General features: G+C 52.5%; 1 protein-coding gene across 3 annotated transcripts in view; it reads right to left on the bottom strand.

Moving 5' to 3' along the window:
- Nucleotides 1–16,798, bottom strand: part of MYO16 (myosin XVI) — a 3,167,675-nt gene that overhangs the window by 1,269,661 nt on the left and 1,881,216 nt on the right. For all 3 annotated transcript variants that reach the window (XM_069636567.1, XM_069636564.1, XM_069636566.1), the window contains exon 17: nt 13,715–13,826. In XM_069636567.1, coding sequence (XP_069492668.1) covers nt 13,715–13,826 — 112 coding nt within the window. The remainder of the gene's footprint in view (nt 1–13,714; nt 13,827–16,798) is intronic.

A 16,798-nucleotide genomic window follows, 5' to 3' on the forward strand; every position in this document is an offset into this window, starting at 1 on the left:
CCCCACATCCCCAACCACATGCACAGCCGCTGCGCATGGGAGGGGAAAGGGCACGGGGGGAGGCAGCCCGTACACAGCTAGTGGCTAATTACTTCACATAGAAATCACACCCCTGTGGAGTGCACACTGCCCTGGCACATTCCATCTGACAATCAATGATGACTCAACCTGACACTGATCCTGAATGTCTGGAGAATGAACCGTCAAAACCATATCAGCCTGAGATTGTTCACCTGGAAGTGTCACAATGTGTGCATCCCTACCCACACAGACACCACCAATGCAGTTTTGTGAAGTTACACATTGAAGCAGCTAAAATGAATACCCACTTGCAAAATGCAACAAGAGGACAGTGCCATGTCAGCCAACCCAACCCCAGCACCGCCACACGACACACCGTGCCATGTCATGCTAATTGCAGGTAAACAAAGTAATCCCCACAACATGACATCAGTCTCACTATGTACAGTGGCACTATTAGAAACCTGCAACACCTGAAATGCTCACAGCAATGCCGGACCAACAACATACTTGAGCACGTAGTACCATTAACATGACATCACAAATGTTACATATTAGTAGTCTCACCACCTGGAAATGCCTGCACTCCCACCACTACCAACTGTGCAGTGTTGTCGCCATGTAGAGTTGTAGGTGCACTGCTGCCGACATGGACCCCATCTCCAGACTAGAGGTCCTTGTGTGGACATGAGGAAGGGACCTGCAAATTGGGAGGTAGACACAGAAGAAGAGTTACACATCAATGCAACATGCAGTGTACAACACAACAGCAATATGCACTAGGAATGTATACACAGTATTGACTACAGGCTGCCCACACAGCTCATGGGAGTCCAACGTCACTGTGTAATTCACTGTCACTTGGGCACACCCTTTACAAGCCCATGGAAACGGGAAGCAGGAGGGGTGTGTGTGACTCAAACCCAAGCATCTGAACCAAATACATTACAAGCCTGCATGTGCCCAGCCACAATGCAGCGTATGCCCACAGGAACCACGGAAGCCAACAGATCGTCCCAAAAAAATTGGGAATAAAAGAAATCAAAATAAAAATAAAAATAAGAAACAATCAAAAATGGCCATTGATGGGCCCGGGGGGGTTGGGGAGGCCACCCAGGAGGTCCGAGGACAGGATGCACACCAGAACCCACCTGCGTGGATCCTGGGAAGATAAAACACCTCCATGGGCTCATGGCCCACACGGCTACCCTATTGTGGGAGTATCACTGCTGTCGCTATTATCACCCTGTGCAGCTGCATCCGGAGGTGGTTGCACTATGGGAGGCAGCCCACGCAAGGCCCTAGTCTGCTCCTCCATGGCTGCAAGCATGCGGGTGTGGTAGGTCTGGTTCTGGAGGATGAGTGTGCGGAGGTCCCCATGCAACAACTCACGGGATGCCCGGACCTCCGCCCTCATTGCCTGCATCTCAGCTGAGAGCGTACGGGTGAGACGCTCCAGCTGCTGTTCTGTCCTTTGGTGTGTTGAAGCCTCAAGCTCAACAAGAGTCGTCCTGAGGTGAAGGAGCTCCTGCCTCAGGGCTTCCCTGTGGCCCTGGGACTCAATGGAGATGGCCTCCTGCAGAGTCGCCAGTGCCGCCCGCCTGCCCCTGTTGGACCCCAACATGTCCTCCCTGTGTGACTGGCAGATGGAGTCGGTTGCCTGCTCTAGTCGCTCCATCAGCCTTTCTGGGGGGACAATGGAAGTGGCCACCCTATCCATGGCCTGAGCCATCATCTCGGATGATGCAGCCTGTTGGGTTGCCATACCGTAAATGGATTGCTCCCATGCGGTATTGCCGGGTGGCGTACGGCCACCACGTCGGCGGGCACCACACCTGTCTGGGGCAAGGCGAACTGCGCCTTGCTGTGCCGGCACTGCCTGAGGCTGCAGGACTGCATTCCCCCTCTGATCTGCTGGCCCAGGAACAGGATCAGATGTCGCGGAGTGTGACCCTGCATCCGTAACCACCGAAGGCGTAGCTGCCAACACTGACATCCCCATGGAGGGTTCTGACCCTGGTGCAGGTGGGTGAGACAGAACAGAATCCCTCCCTGGAACACTCACCTGCGACGGCACGTAGGTCTCATCCGAATCAACACCTGAGTACAGCTCGGGGGAGGTGCAGCCAGAGACACCCCTTGAGAGCACGACCTGCAGCACTTGTGGGTTCTCCCCCACCACCACACCACGTCCCTCACTGGTGGTTGGTCGGCCCTCGGACCCCTCCTGGGTCTGCACCATCTCCACAACCCCAGCAGTATCAGGTGCGTCTTCCCCTGCAAAGACATGAAAACAAAGAAATGGAAACAGGCATTAGCACCATGGCACACATTGAGGGCTGAGAAGCAAGAGAACCAGTACTTGATTGACACATGTCCCACATGACAAAAACCCTCCCATGCATGCACCCTCACTGCGTATGAAGTCCAGGCAAATGGCACACACTGATGACACCAAGATGGAAGATGAACACATTTTCTGCATGCTGCCTGGCAGTGGCATCACACATTGGCCTGTGATTGGCAGGTGAAACACACATGCCATCACACAGATGGCATGTACCATTGCTATTGAGTGAAGATGGAGAGGAGGGCAGCACCTATTCATTCAGTCCAGTTCCCGCATGTAATAGCTTTTCTATTTCTAACAGGTCAGATTTTTCACCTGGAGCTGCCAGTCTGAAATGGTCCAATTGCACAGGGACATGTGTGTACAAATGATATCCAGGTAACAAAGTCACTCCACTTTACCATACCCATGTCAGACATGTGACTAGTGGACAGCGACATGACTAGTGAAAGTGGTGGAATGCAAACAAACTGACTGAATGAACAGTGAAGAAGAAGCAAATATGTTGTGGCAAGGTGACACTTCAAGGGCAACTGGCGTGCAGTTGGGCTAGATGTCTACTGTTGGCAGAAGGGATACTGCTATGGCCAAATGCAGCTGCGCAGGAAGGATTGCAGCTGCGCAGGAAGGATTGCATGAAGCACATGGCTGACCCATACGACTCAGGCGCACACACTCTCACCTGGCACCCGAACAGAAGCCCTCACACACACACCATGCACATGGATGACACACACATGCATGTGCACTCACCGGACAATGCCTCGTAATCAGCCAGATCTCCCACGCCTTGGATCTGTTCCTCCGTGACGTAGGTCCCAGCGACTGACTCATGTGGAGTGAGTTCCATGTCTACTACTGGAGACCCACCTCCAGTCACTAGAGTTGCGGCATGACTTGAGGCCAGCTTACTCTTTGCCCTGCGCTTTAGGTCATTCCAGCGCTTATAGCAATCATTGGCTGTGCGCCTCACAATTCCAAGGGCACTTACGATGTCCGCAACGGTCTGCCAGTGTGCCTGGCGTTGTGCAGGTGTGGTCTTGGATCCTGCAACAATGACCATCTCGTTGTCATGTCCGGACACATACTCGACAAGTGCATTCAGTTCGTCATCCGTGAAGCTGGGCTTCCTGGATGGGCCGGACTGTGTAGCCGTGTCTGGGGCATCAGCCTGTGCCGGACGAGCACTCTTCCTCTTCCGCTTGGAAGGTGGTGGTGATCCTGAGTGTCCTGCGCCGCTCTGGACACTAGGGGCAGGAGCCCTGGTGGACTCTGTATCAGGAGTGTGGGATTGCACACTCAGCATGGGAGTTGGTGCAGGCATTAGCTCTAGTGTGATGGTGTCAGGGGGAATGTCAGCAGCATGGACTAGGACCGACACTGTCCTGGATGGGTGTGTGGGGGCTGGGGTGGATGGAGCCGCAGCTGCCCCTGCAGCCTCTCCGCCCTGCCTACTTGGTGCAGCAGATGACCTTGCTGCCCCTGATCCACGTGGCATGATGGCATCAACGTGCACCAGCGCACGTGTCGTAGCCCTGCTGACCTGGAAGTCAGCCATGGAGTCAGCCAGGTCTGGTGCCACAATGGGCTGGTCCAACAAGGGCTGAGCATGGATGGTGTCAGCCACATCAGCCTCAATGGGAGGGGGGGGGGGATTATGGGTGCCTGTGACTGGTCCTCCACACATGGGGGGACAGGCTCACCCTGCAAGTTACGACCACGTCCCCTACCGGATCCACCACGGCCACCACTTGTGGCTCTTCCACCTTTGCCACCCTTACGGAATCCTCGCCTCCCAGCCATGGCACTGATGTTAATGTGCGTATGGGTGTGGATGTAGACTATTGTCCTGGGCAATTGGGGGTCAAAGGGGTTGGGTACCAGATGGTAATTGTACCCTAGTGCTCTAGCAAGGCTGAATGTAACCCCTGGGGAAAGATGACGGGTCACGCAACGCACAGGAGGCCCAAAAAAGGGAGATGACGTGCACGCAACCCCTCCTAGACCACGTGTGCAGAAAGAAAAACCTGCACTATGCTGTGGCACCCAGAAACACAAGAATGAACGTATGCGTGTCACACGCAGCCTAGAATGACCTCTGAAGGGGTATGCTACACACGGGGCTAGCACAGATGTTAGATACGTGCGTGACTCACCGTCTGCCAGGTAAACGAGCGTGTAAAAGGAGCACGTTTGGTTGGCAACACCCCCGCCAAAAGAAGATTTGTCCGCTGTCTGAGGAGACAGGACAACAGTAGAAGGGAACACTGTTTGAGGGAACAGGCCCAGGTAAACCAGTAAAGGAGAAAAAAGAGAAAAAGCTGTCAGAGGTAACAGGGAATACGAACTAGAAACGCCGTGAAGTAAATCGCGTGTGAAACGACAAGAAGTACAGAATTCACCCACTCGCTCTCCACGAAAAGCACGTACAAGGAAAACGTGTTCTACACGTACCTTTTATACAGGCCCACACGTCCAGCGTCACTTACGCGGCGTGTACGCGCTACGGCCATTTCCACCAATTACACGCTTTGTCACTTCTGCGTGTAGGGCCATTTCCACCAATCACACGCTTTGTCACTTCTGCGTGTAGGGCCATTTCCACCAATCACACGCGATTACACTCTGACGTGCAGTCTTTCCACGTGTGCTCTGTCATCACGTGCTGTGTGGGAAACACCTGTGCAGGTCACGTCACAGACGCGCTTACGCGCTGAGGGCCTTTCCTCAGTTTTCACGCTGACGTGCAGGATTTTCACGTGCAAAATCACTCCGTACCAAGCTGGCCACGCGTACGCACACGGAATACCACGCTCCTGCCCGGAAGGCCGAACTACTACCCCCCAGAGCCCGAGCACGCTCCCACCTGCTGCTGCCCGACTGCCTGCTGCCCCTGCACTGCTGGGGGGTGGGGGTGGTGGGAGACATGAGTGGGGGCCTGGTGGAGGGTGCCCCTGGTGGCTGGGGTGTGGGGGTGGTGGGAGACATGAGTGGGGGCCTGGTGGAGGCTGCCCCTGGTGGCTGGGGTATGGGGGTGCAGGGTGACATGAGTGGGGGCCTGGTGGAGGCTGCCCCTGGTGGCTGGGGGGTGGGGGTGATAGGGGACATGAGTGGGGGCCTGGTGGAGGCTGCCCCTGGTGGCTGGGGGGCAGGGGTGGGGGCCTGGTGGAGGCTGCCCCTGGTGGCTGGGGGGTGGGGGTGCAGGGGGACATGAGCAGGTGTGCAGGGTAGTCCCCTGTTTTGTGGGCTGCCTGCAGGGGCCGTGGAGGGTGTACAGGGAACACCTGTGAGGACCCACCCAGCCTAATCGCGTGTGTAACTTCCCATGCACCCCTGTAATACACGTACCAAGCCAAATCACGTGTGAGAATTCCCGCGCATACCTGAAATACACGTACCCTGCTGAAGTCGCGTGTAAAACTTCCCGCGCACCCCTGAAATGCATGCGACCAGGCTATTCGCGTGTGGAACTTCCCGCGCACCCCTGAAATACACGCGCCCAGGCTATTCGCGAGTGGGACTTCCCGCGCACCCCTGAAATACACGTAGCACGCTGGGAGACATGAGTGGGGGCCTGGTGGAGGGTGCCCCTGCACTGCTGGGGGTGGGGGTGGTGGTAGACATGGGTGGGGGCCTGGTGGAGGGTGCCCCTGGTGGCAGGGGGGTGGGGGTGATGGGGGACATGAGTGGGGGCCTGGTGGAGGGTGCCCCTGCACTGCTGGGGGGTGGGGGTGGTGGGAGACATGGATGGGGGCCTGGTGGAGGTTGCCCCTGGTGGCTGGGGGGTGGGGGTGATGGGGGACATGAGTGGGGGCCTGGTGGAGGGTGCCCCTGCACTGCTGGGGGGTGGGGGTGGTGGGAGACATGGGTGGGGGCCTGGTGGAGGGTGCCCCTGGTGGCAGGGGGGTGGGGGTGATGGGGGACATGAGTGGGGGCCTGGTGGAGGGTGCCCCTGCACTGCTGGGGGGTGGGGGTGGTGGGAGACATGGATGGGGGCCTGGTGGAGGTTGCCCCTGGTGGCTGGGGGGTGGGGGTGATGGGGGACATGAGTGGGGGCCTGGTGGAGGGTGCCCCTGCACTGCTGGGGGGTGGGGGTGGTGGGAGACATGGGTGGGGGCCTGGTGGAGGGTGCCCCTGGTGGCAGGGGGGTGGGGGTGATGGGGGACATGAGTGGGGGCCTGGTGGAGGGTGCCCCTGCACTGCTGGGGGGTGGGGGTGGTGGGAGACATGGATGGGGGCCTGGTGGAGGTTGCCCCTGGTGGCTGGGGGGTGGGGGTGATGGGGGACATGAGTGGGGGCCTGGTGGAGGGTGCCCCTGCACTGCTGGGGGGTGGGGGTGGTGGGAGACATGGATGGGGGCCTGGTGGAGGTTGCCCCTGGTGGCTGGGGGGTGGGGGTGGTGAGAGACATGGGTGGGGGCCTGGTGGAGGGTGCCCCTGGATGCTGGGGGGTGGGGGTGATAGGGGACATGAGTGGGGGCCTGGTGGAGGGTGCCCCTGCACTGCTGGGGGGTGGGGGTGATAGGGGACATGGGTGGGGGCCTGATGGAGGGTGCCCCTGCACTGCTGGGGGGTGGGGGTGGTGAGTGACATGGGTGGGGGCCTGGTGGAGGCTGCCCCTGGTGGCAGGGGGGTGGGGGTGATAGGGGACATTGGTGGGGGCCTGGTGGAGGGTGCCCCTGCACTGCTGGGGGGTGGGGGTGGTGGGAGACATGGATGGGGGCCTGGTGGAGGTTGCCCCTGGTGGCTGGGGGGTGGGGGTGGTGAGAGACATGGGTGGGGGCCTGGTGGAGGGTGCCCCTGCACTGCTGGGGGTGGGGGTGATAGGGGACATGGGTGGGGGCCTGGTGGAGGTTGCCCCTGGTGGCTGGGGGGTGGGGGTGGTGGGAGACATGGATGGGGGCCTGGTGGAGGGTGCCCCTGGTGGCAGGGGGGTGGGGGTGATAGGGGACATGGGTGGGGGCCTGGTGGAGGGTGCACCTGCACTGCTGGGGGGTGGGGGTGGTGGGAGACATGGATGGGGGCCTGGTGGAGGGTGCCCCTGGTGGCAGGGGGGTGGGGGTGATAGGGGACATGAGTGGGGGCCTGGTGGAGGGTGCCCCTGCACTGCTGGGGGGTGGGGGTGGTGGGAGACATGAGTGGGGGCCTGGTGGAGGGTGCCCCTGGTGGCTGGGGTGTGGGGGTGGTGGGAGACATGAGTGGGGGCCTGGTGGAGGCTGCCCCTGGTGGCTGGGGGGTGGGGGTGATAGGGGACATGAGTGGGGGCCTGGTGGAGGCTGCCCCTGGTGGCTGGGGGGCGGGGGTGGTGGTAGACATGGGTGGGGGCCTGGTGGAGGCTGCCCCTGGTGGCAGGGGGGTGGGGGTGATAGGGGACATGAGTGGGGGCCTGGTGGAGGCTGCCCCTGCACTGCTGGGGGGTGGGGGTGGTGGGAGACATGGATGGGGGCCTGGTGGAGGGTGCCCCTGGTGGCAGGGGGGTGGGGGTGATAGGGGACATGGGTGGGGGCCTGATGGAGGGTGCCCCTGCACTGCTGGGGGGTGGGGGTGATAGGGGACATGGGTGGGGGCCTGGTGGAGGGTGCCGCTGCACTGCTGGGGGGTGGGGGTGGTGGGAGACATGGGTGGGAGCCTGGTGGAGGGTGCCCCTGGATGCTGGGGGGTGGGGGTGGTGGGAGACATGGGTGGCGGCCTGGTGGAGGGTGCCCCTGGATGCTGGGGTGTGGGGGTGGTGGGAGACATGAGTGGGGGCCTGGTGGAGGGTGCCCCGGGTGGCTGGGGGTTGGGGGTGGTGGGAGACATGGGTGGGGGCCTGGTGGAGGGTGCCCCTGGATGCTGGGGGGTGGGGGTGGTTGGAGACATGAGCGGGGGCCTGGTGGAGGCTGCCCCTGCACTGCTGGGGGGTGGGGGTGTTGGGAGACATGGGTGGGGGCCTGGTGGAGGCTGCCCCTGCACTGCTGGGGGGTGGGGGTGCAGGGGGACATGAGCAGGTGTGCAGGGTAGTCCCCTGTTTTGTGGGCTGCCTGCAGGGGCCGTGGAGGGTGTACAGGGAACACCTGTGAGGACCCACCCAGCCTAATCGCGTGTGATAATTCCCGCACACCCCTGTAATACACGTACCTGGCCAAATCGCATGTGAGAATTCCCGCGCACCCCTGTAATACACGTACCCAGCCGAATCGCGTGTAGAACTTCCCGTGTACCCCTGTAATACACGTACCCAGCCAAATCGCATGTGATAATTCCCACGTACCCCTGTAATACACGTACCCTGGCCAATCACATGTAGAACTTCCCACGCACCCCTGTAATACACGTACCAAGCCAAATCGCGTGTGATAATTCCCGCGCACCCATGTAATACACGTACCAAGCCAAATCGCGTGTGAGAATTCCCGCGCACCCCTGTAATACACGTACCCAGCCGAATCGCATGTAGAACTTCCCGTGTACCCCTGTAATACACGTACCCAGCCAAATCGCATGTGATAATTCCCACGTACCCCTGTAATACACGTACCCTGGCCAATCGCGTGTAGAACTTCCCACGCACCCCTGTAATACACGTACCAAGCCAAATCGCGTGTGATAATTCCCGCGCACCCCTGTAATACACGTACCTGGCCAAATCGCATGTGAGAATTCCCGCGCACCCCTGTAATACACGTACCCAGCCGAATCGCGTGTAGAACTTCCCGTGTACCCCTGTAATACACGTACCCAGCCAAATCGCGTGTGATAATTCCTGCGTACCCCTGTGATACACGTGCCCTGGCTAATCGCGTGTAAAACTTCACGCGTACCCCTGTAATACACGTACCCTGGCCAATCGCGTGTAGAACTTCCCGTACCCCTGTAATACACGTACCCTGGCTAATCGCGTGTATAACTTCACGCGTACCCCTGATATGCACGTTACCCGCTTTGCGTTCCTTGTTTGGCAGCCCTGTAGACTGGTCCAGGGTTAGCGCAGCCCTTTGCGATGATTTAGCGATTTTGATGGCTTTTCCTTGCGCGAGGGCGTTCTTGGGGGCGTTACTGGCGCTGCTGCAGGGTCGCTGCGATACTCTGCGCCACGGCTGGTTTGGGAGCCTGAAATCCATGAATACGCTGTGCGCGGAAATCGGTTTTAGTGCACGTGCCTGGCGCAGACAATCGCACGCGGACACTCTGCGCCAGCCGCTTGCGACACTTTTCTGCGAAATTCTATGAATTACCCTGCTAGTGTCATTCAACATCAATAATCAATCATAGCAGTCTATAATTCTGTTGAAGTGAATACATATGATTATTGAGTTCATGGATCAAGTCTTTTGCATCTGAATGGCACTGAATTGAGTAGATGTTAGTTCTACATATGTTTCTGAATATTGGTTGAACAATTATAGGTATATAATAACAGCATTGATATACTGTCCAGGAAGATATCCTACTGAAGGCACTGACTGCTGCACCTCCAAGATGAATCAGCAGGTATCATGGATGCTGATTGATTGATGAGATTGAAATATAGATGAATGGACCAATCACAATTGGAACTAGGGTAAGAACCATACATTCGTCTTGATGCTTAATCACAAAGCCTCGTAGAGCAAGAAACACACAAAAACTATGCAAGAATGATATTAAATTGTGTGAATATTGTGCAGGTGGAATATGAAAGTTGTAAATTGTCAGATAGATTGCTTAAGAAAAACAAATCTTCTGCTTCCCTTAAAACAAGAACAATGGATTTTAGTAGACCACTCAAATTCAAAGAGTGTTTGCCAACGAAAGAATTACCAAATCAGTTTCTCCATACAGGTTGTTTCTATTCAAATTTGAATTGCCCTAACTTCTGCACTTTTGGCTACTCATGTGTAAGCAGATCTATAGAAGAGAAACACATTGGGCCTCATTCCAAGTTTGGAGGTCATTCAGTGGTAATTCTGCAGAATTACCACCAAAATCGGTTACTGTTACTGCCACTTGGTCCCATGGGTCAATCACACAATTACAAGTGGTGGTAGGGTGGTGTTAGTCCCCATTTTAGGAGTCCACTGGACCCCGTATGGTTTTTGACCAAATTACTGCCACAGTAATTCTGCCGATTTTTGGCTTTAAAGTCAAGGATTTATCTCCAGCATGAGCCTGGCAGTAAATGCTCCACTTTAAAGTCAAACGTGGGACTTGGTGCAGTGGTAAAAATGGCATCAGTTCTGTCACTGCTCAAAAAAGTGTCAGGAAAGGAATTACCACCACTTTTTTACCCCTCCGCCAAACTTGGAATGTGCCCCATTTTACTTTTGAATGTTCACAAAAACATTGGGCGAATGTAATGCTTTAACACTGTAGCAACCTGCCTTTCTATGTGATCTGTGGTTTACCAGATCACTGAACCTGTCAGTGATTTAGCTGAAAAAGATTAATCAAGCGGACTCTGTGGGAAGGGCAGGCTGAGGCTACTTCACGCTACAGCCATCTCATATACAAATATGTAACATGAACCTGGATATTTAGATGTTTTTTCCCCACAATGTGTCTCCTTAATCAAAACATGTTGGTGTTGGCAACCTAGGTCTTTATATATATCAGTACTTTTGTCAATTTGAAATATGATTGGAATTTTTAGTAATAGCTAAATTATAGGCAAACTTTTAGTACATATATTAACTTGGCTAATGCAAATGTTAAAAGTAGGGATATTTTAATCTGAGACAAAAAGGTCTCTCTAAATCATTGGCGGTCATTGCGAGGTAGTAGGTAACCATGCCGCTATTAGCGGCATGGCTACCCCCTTACCGGGTCCTGGGTCCGGGTTCCTTGGATGAGGAATTGCTGGGCCATTCCCACCTTGGAGGGCCCGGTAATTCCTCATTCAAGGAATCCGAACCCGGTATATCCCATTCCCATTCAAGCCCCCATAGGGCTCAATGGGAATGAGGAACATGCTAACAACGGTCCCGTTAATAACAGGCCCATTGTTAGCATGCTGGGCTGCTCACGGGCCCCGCTAAGGCCGCCTGGTAAAACCAGGCATCCTTAGCGGGTCCCGCGAGCAGATTTCGTAATGGGGCTGTAAGGGCTTGACAGCTCCGGCACCTTTACTGGCGCCGTTAACCCTTTACCGCCAGGGTCGGAATGACCCCCCATTGTGTTTAAACCTTTGTAAGCCTCATTCTGGTTTGGCAGTATCAACACTGCTAATACCACCATCTGAAATGCCATTCCTGCCAGTGTTAATGTTAATTCACCTCTTGGTTATGTTTAGTTACTCCCCATTTTGAATTCCCATAGGCCTTCATTAGAGAGGGGTGGTATTACTGCAAGAGGTAATACTGCATGCACCATTACTTACAGTATCAGCGGAAATACCTCCACTCGCAAGCAGTGTTTTTTGGTTTTTGGTTTGCCGCTGGCATCCAAAACTGTAATCCGGCAGAGGGGTAAAAAGTTTAATCACTACTAGCCTTGATTGCCTTAATGTATCTTTCAGCTGTAACTTTCTAGTGAATGGGATTATATTCTTTTAAACTATATTTAGTCCTATGCACCTTTATTCTAAACTCGATAGCAAGGATTTCCACATACAAAATTAGCAAAATGTTTAGCTTCTGTGTAAAATTTAACACAGATTCCCAATGAAATACACAGTGGCCCAACATGATGGGGCCCCGGAAATCATTGCACTTTGAACTTTCCTAGGAAATATATCTGGCAATTTTATCAGAGTCTTACATTCCATGTGAGTGTAACAATGTCTGAGTGAATTTAGGTAGTTTTCAGGGAGATTAGTACCTGTTCATTTAGAGGTTGAAGTCCAAATTTGATGTTCAGTGGGGCCAGATTTGATGTTTTAGAGCAGAAATTGCACCCCCTGGTGTCCACTGCTAGAGATGCCCAAGGCAGCCACCTAGGATTGCCTTATTGTAGTATCAGCCCTAGACTCTCTGGCTAACTCGATCACACTGCCTTTTCTTCTGAAACCCCTTCTCTTTCTCTCTAGGTGTCCCTTCCTCCCATGCTCCGAGTCACATGCAACTTCAGTAATTTTACCCAGCAACACGGTGTCCCAGTCCATTTGAAAAAGGAACAGGATTGCAGTAATGGTCTCTTCCTACCAAAGAGAGGAGTGTGTTAGTCTCCCTGTCTATTGATATGTTTGTGTTATTGTCCACCTACCTACTTGCCCCTTTCTATATACCTTCCTGTCTGTGTATGGACTGACACCCTCTAGTCTATGACTGCTTATCTCGATATGTCTAACCCCCCGCAGGCCCCAGTCTACCTGCAAATGTAACAGTATACCTGCATTCTTGTATTCGTACCTGCTTAAATAGCTTTGCTCCGTCTGTCTACAGATACGATACACTTTCTTTAAACAGTCACCAGAATTTCAGAGATTTGAGTTTCAGAAGGCTGACTCTGCCTTTCATGCTTAATGACAGCTAGAACGTGTGCATGATACCAATTTGTAATTATTATTACTGTTGTTAATATTAGTATGTCTATTACTATAATTGCGAATTGTTTTATCATTGATTCATTGTTTTTTCTCTTTTTCTTCTTATCTATTATTACTCTTCTTAGCAATATGCATTTCTTAATATTTAATTTCTCAGCTCATCAGTCTCTCTCTCTCTCTCCCTCTTTCTCTCTCTGTTTCTCTCTCTCTGTCTCTCTCTCTCTGTTTCTCTCTCGCTCTTTCTCTCTCTGTTTCTCTCTCTCTCTCCCTCTTTCTCTCTCTGTCTCCCTCTCGCTCTCTCCCTCTTTCTCTCTGTTTCTCTCTCTCTCTCTCTCATTCTTTCTCACTCTGTTTCTCTCTGTTTCTCTCTCTCTCCCCCTCTTTCTCTCTCTCGCTGTGTTTCTCTCTCTCTCTCTCTCCCTCTTTCTCTCTCTGTTTCTCTCTCTCTCTTCCTCTTTCTCTGTTTCTCTAACTCTTTCTCTCTCTGTTTCTCTCTCTCTCTCTCTCTCTTTCTCTCTCTCTCCCTCTTTCTCTCTCTGTTTCTCTCTCTCTCTCACTCTCTCTCTCATTATTTCTCACTCTGTTTCTCTCTCCCTGTTTCTCTCTCTCTCTTTCTCCCTCTCTCTCTCTCTCTCTCTCTCTCTCTTCCTCTTTCTCTCTCTGTTTCTCTCTGCCCCCCCCCTCTCTCTCTCTCTCTCTCCCTCCCTCTCTCTCTCTCCATCTAGAGAACACAAGAGCCTCTTTCCTCTGGCCATGGACATTCTGGCATTCCCCTTTATGGATAAATGAAGCAGGCACAGCTTTCGAAAGTACTGTCATTGTTTACGGGTAATTCTGTAACCTGTTTTGAGTTAATGAAAGGGTGTTTCTAGCCATAGAGTACATGCTGTTCAAATCACTTACCAGGTTGTTAAATCCCAAGGCACTCAGGGCTTGTTTCAGGGAAGTCAGTTTCTCTCTGTTTTGCGTACTTGCTTCTATTGATGTGTCATCCAGAACATTCTGGTTCAGATACCTGCACAGACAGAAAAGCACGTAAGCACGTGGGTTGGCATGTTGCTATGGCCCAGGGCTTTAAAGCCATTGCAGCCATCCGTGGACTCGTAATGTAGTGGAAATAATATGAAAAGACTTGAACACAATGTGCCTAGGTGTTTACAGCATTTTAGCTCCTCATAACACATTTCCCTTGGACACGATAACATACTTTTCCCAGCCTGTTTACTTTTTGGAGAACTGAACTAGATTGCTATTTAAGTGATCCCAGTTCAGTTTGGGTAACGCGTGCCCCAGCCTTGCTGATGTTAACAGGCTTGTAAAAAGGTCGGTGAGGGCAGTGTGTTCGCCAGGAAATTATTGTTTCTTACTACATATGCCTTTTAATCTCCTTTTTTGCAGCGCTTCATTTGGTAGAGCCTTGGTTATCGGCTTTGAAGTTAAAGTTTGTTGGTGCTTACCATGAATATATGACACCCTTTGTTCATAAGGAAAAATCGTGTTCGATTTGAAATGTTCTGTAACAAAGGGTAGATTATTGCGAACGTTTGAGTTTGCAGTAAATCTATAATGAACGGGTATCCTCCAGAACCCCTCTACCCCAAGATCTTTACCTTGTTAATACGCCCCAATTTCATTTAATCAGGGGCATGAACGCTTGAAACACTCCTATTCATTTAAGTAGTGTTTCAAACCCCAACAAGACGTTTAATGTATATTGTCAATTGCATCTTGATAAATCAAGCAATGGTTGAGTATGAGAGACCTGAAGCTCAGCAAATAAAATAACAAAGTAATTCTAAGTCAAGACACGAGGCTTGGATTATGCTTTCTCTTAAACTTTACTTCTCAAGCAGGTTTAAAATCAGTAAGAAAGCCAAAAAACGACAAGTCCCACTTTAGTTAAAGTTTTGGTAGTCCAAGATAGTATTGGTCCATGAAAAAACATGTGATAAACCTCGCCAATCCACATCCATCCATATAGTCCCATAAACACTGCTGATCCCTTTCCAACCTCCTCTTTATTTGCTGCTCGAGCAGCGAGTTAAGTACATGCTTCATTATTCAGTTTGTATTTTGTGGTGTTTAGATTATATTGTATGATAGTGTATCAGAGCGCAGGTTGAGGGCAGTGCGTGCATAGCGTACACCAATCTGTGGCTGAGTTTATCCGTAAAGGGTTTTTTTTTTTCAGTTGTTGCAGTCGTGATGGGGCAAATGCTCCGGCGACAGCAACAGCACAGGCCAGAAATTAGGGTACATTGTGGTCACGGAAGAAGATGGAAGCGCGATGGGACTGCGGTTAGTCCTGGTCGCTTTGGATATAACTTCCGTGACAGTTGAGGAGAGCACACAGAGGAGGAACGAGCCATATGCTCAGTTTCACATACAACAGACATGATTGAAGTGTGTAAAACACGACCAGAGAGAGAAAAAAACTCTTGGTTTGAAAGTAAACATGCACAGTGTACGCACAGCACCCCTGCTGGTCTTCATAGCATTGTCAGCTCCTTTCAAGTGACTGGCACAGTCCGCAGTAAAAATTGGTGCTGAATGATCAGCTTCTGGACACACTACATACATTTATTGATTTCAGATGGGAAACAGGCCTAAGAATCCTGTGTTGTCAATGTGTATAGCATTACAACCTCTGATATAAGTTAGCCATGAGCTCCTCCAGTAATTAAGCGAGGCAAGCAATAGCAGAAGTGAATTCACCCCAGCATGGGGCAGGTGCTGCAGAAGGATTTGGGAGCCTCCCTGGTACACAGTCCCCAACAGATAAAACTGATGGAGGATTGGCTAAAGTTCTCCCATGGCTTGGAAGAGCTCAAAGGTGTAAGAGATCAGGGGAGAGAGAGAGAGAGAGGGGGAAGAAAGGTATTCCACAGGGGACAAGGAGAGCAAACCCCCACAGGACAGTGAGATCCAGGGTAAGATCAATCAGGTCTACCAGTAGATCAACCAGTAGATCAGACAAACAAGGGGATGCTAACTGGCAAGGTGAGCACACAGAGGATGAGGTAGATTTGATATCACCATCAAGTGCAGAGTGAAAGAAAGGTCAGAAGAAAAGAATGGTTGCTGGAGAGGACAAAGTAAAGGATATTGATTGTAACTGAGAGGCATTAATCCATCCTCTCTCATCAGAATGGGAGCTGCCCAAGAAAATAGCAGCCTACCTTAAGAAGGAATGCCCAAGGCTGCTTCTTCCTGAGGGTATCCCTGACACCCCAAAAATCGATGACAAAATGGTCACTTTCATGAGAAAGTACGTGAAGGATGTAAGGAAAGGGCTGGCCAGGTCCTGGCTGAGGAGGTCTGCGCAAAAATCGAGGCAGTAGATCAAGTGATATTAACCAGATGGGCTCAAAGAGCTGTATGCATGTGGGGAAATGGCACCAGCGCAATCACAACCGAACAAAGGAGATCTCTGTTGGTAAAAAAGATCCTAAACTTAGCAAGCTGGCAACCTCAGAAACAGCAGCGGCTGTGAAAGGAAAACTGTTTGGGACTCCTTTATAAAGGAACTGACAAAATGTGCTAACTCCTATGCAGCACTGGACAAGGCACAGGCCTGCCTGAAAAGGGTTTGCAGCAGGCAGATTTTTGGGACGGCTGGCAGGGGCAGGGGCCACTCAGCCAGCTGACCCCGCTACACCAGGCCCTACAGTGACATAGGTCAATGGAGAGAACAAGAAGACCGGAAGCCAAACCCTTTCTTTCCCTCCTCTGGTAGAGGAAGGGGCAGAGGCGGGTGACAGGCACACCGCCAACAAAATAATACAGGTGAGAGCGAGCACAAGCGCACACTAAGCGTAGTTTCCCCTGTAGTAGGTGGGAGATTACAAAGAATGTAGAGTATTGGCACACCATATCCAAAGATGCCTGGGTTTCCAAATCATCTATGCCTAAGCGTAGAAGATCAGCAATTGCTAGAATCAGAACTGAGAGGCTTCAAGCGCAAGGCGGCCATTGCCCAGTAACTGT

The sequence above is a fragment of the Ambystoma mexicanum genome, chromosome 7p (genome assembly GCF_040938575.1).
Source record: "Ambystoma mexicanum isolate Mex_15411 chromosome 7p, UKY_AmexF1_1, whole genome shotgun sequence".
NCBI lineage: Eukaryota > Metazoa > Chordata > Amphibia > Caudata > Ambystomatidae > Ambystoma > Ambystoma mexicanum.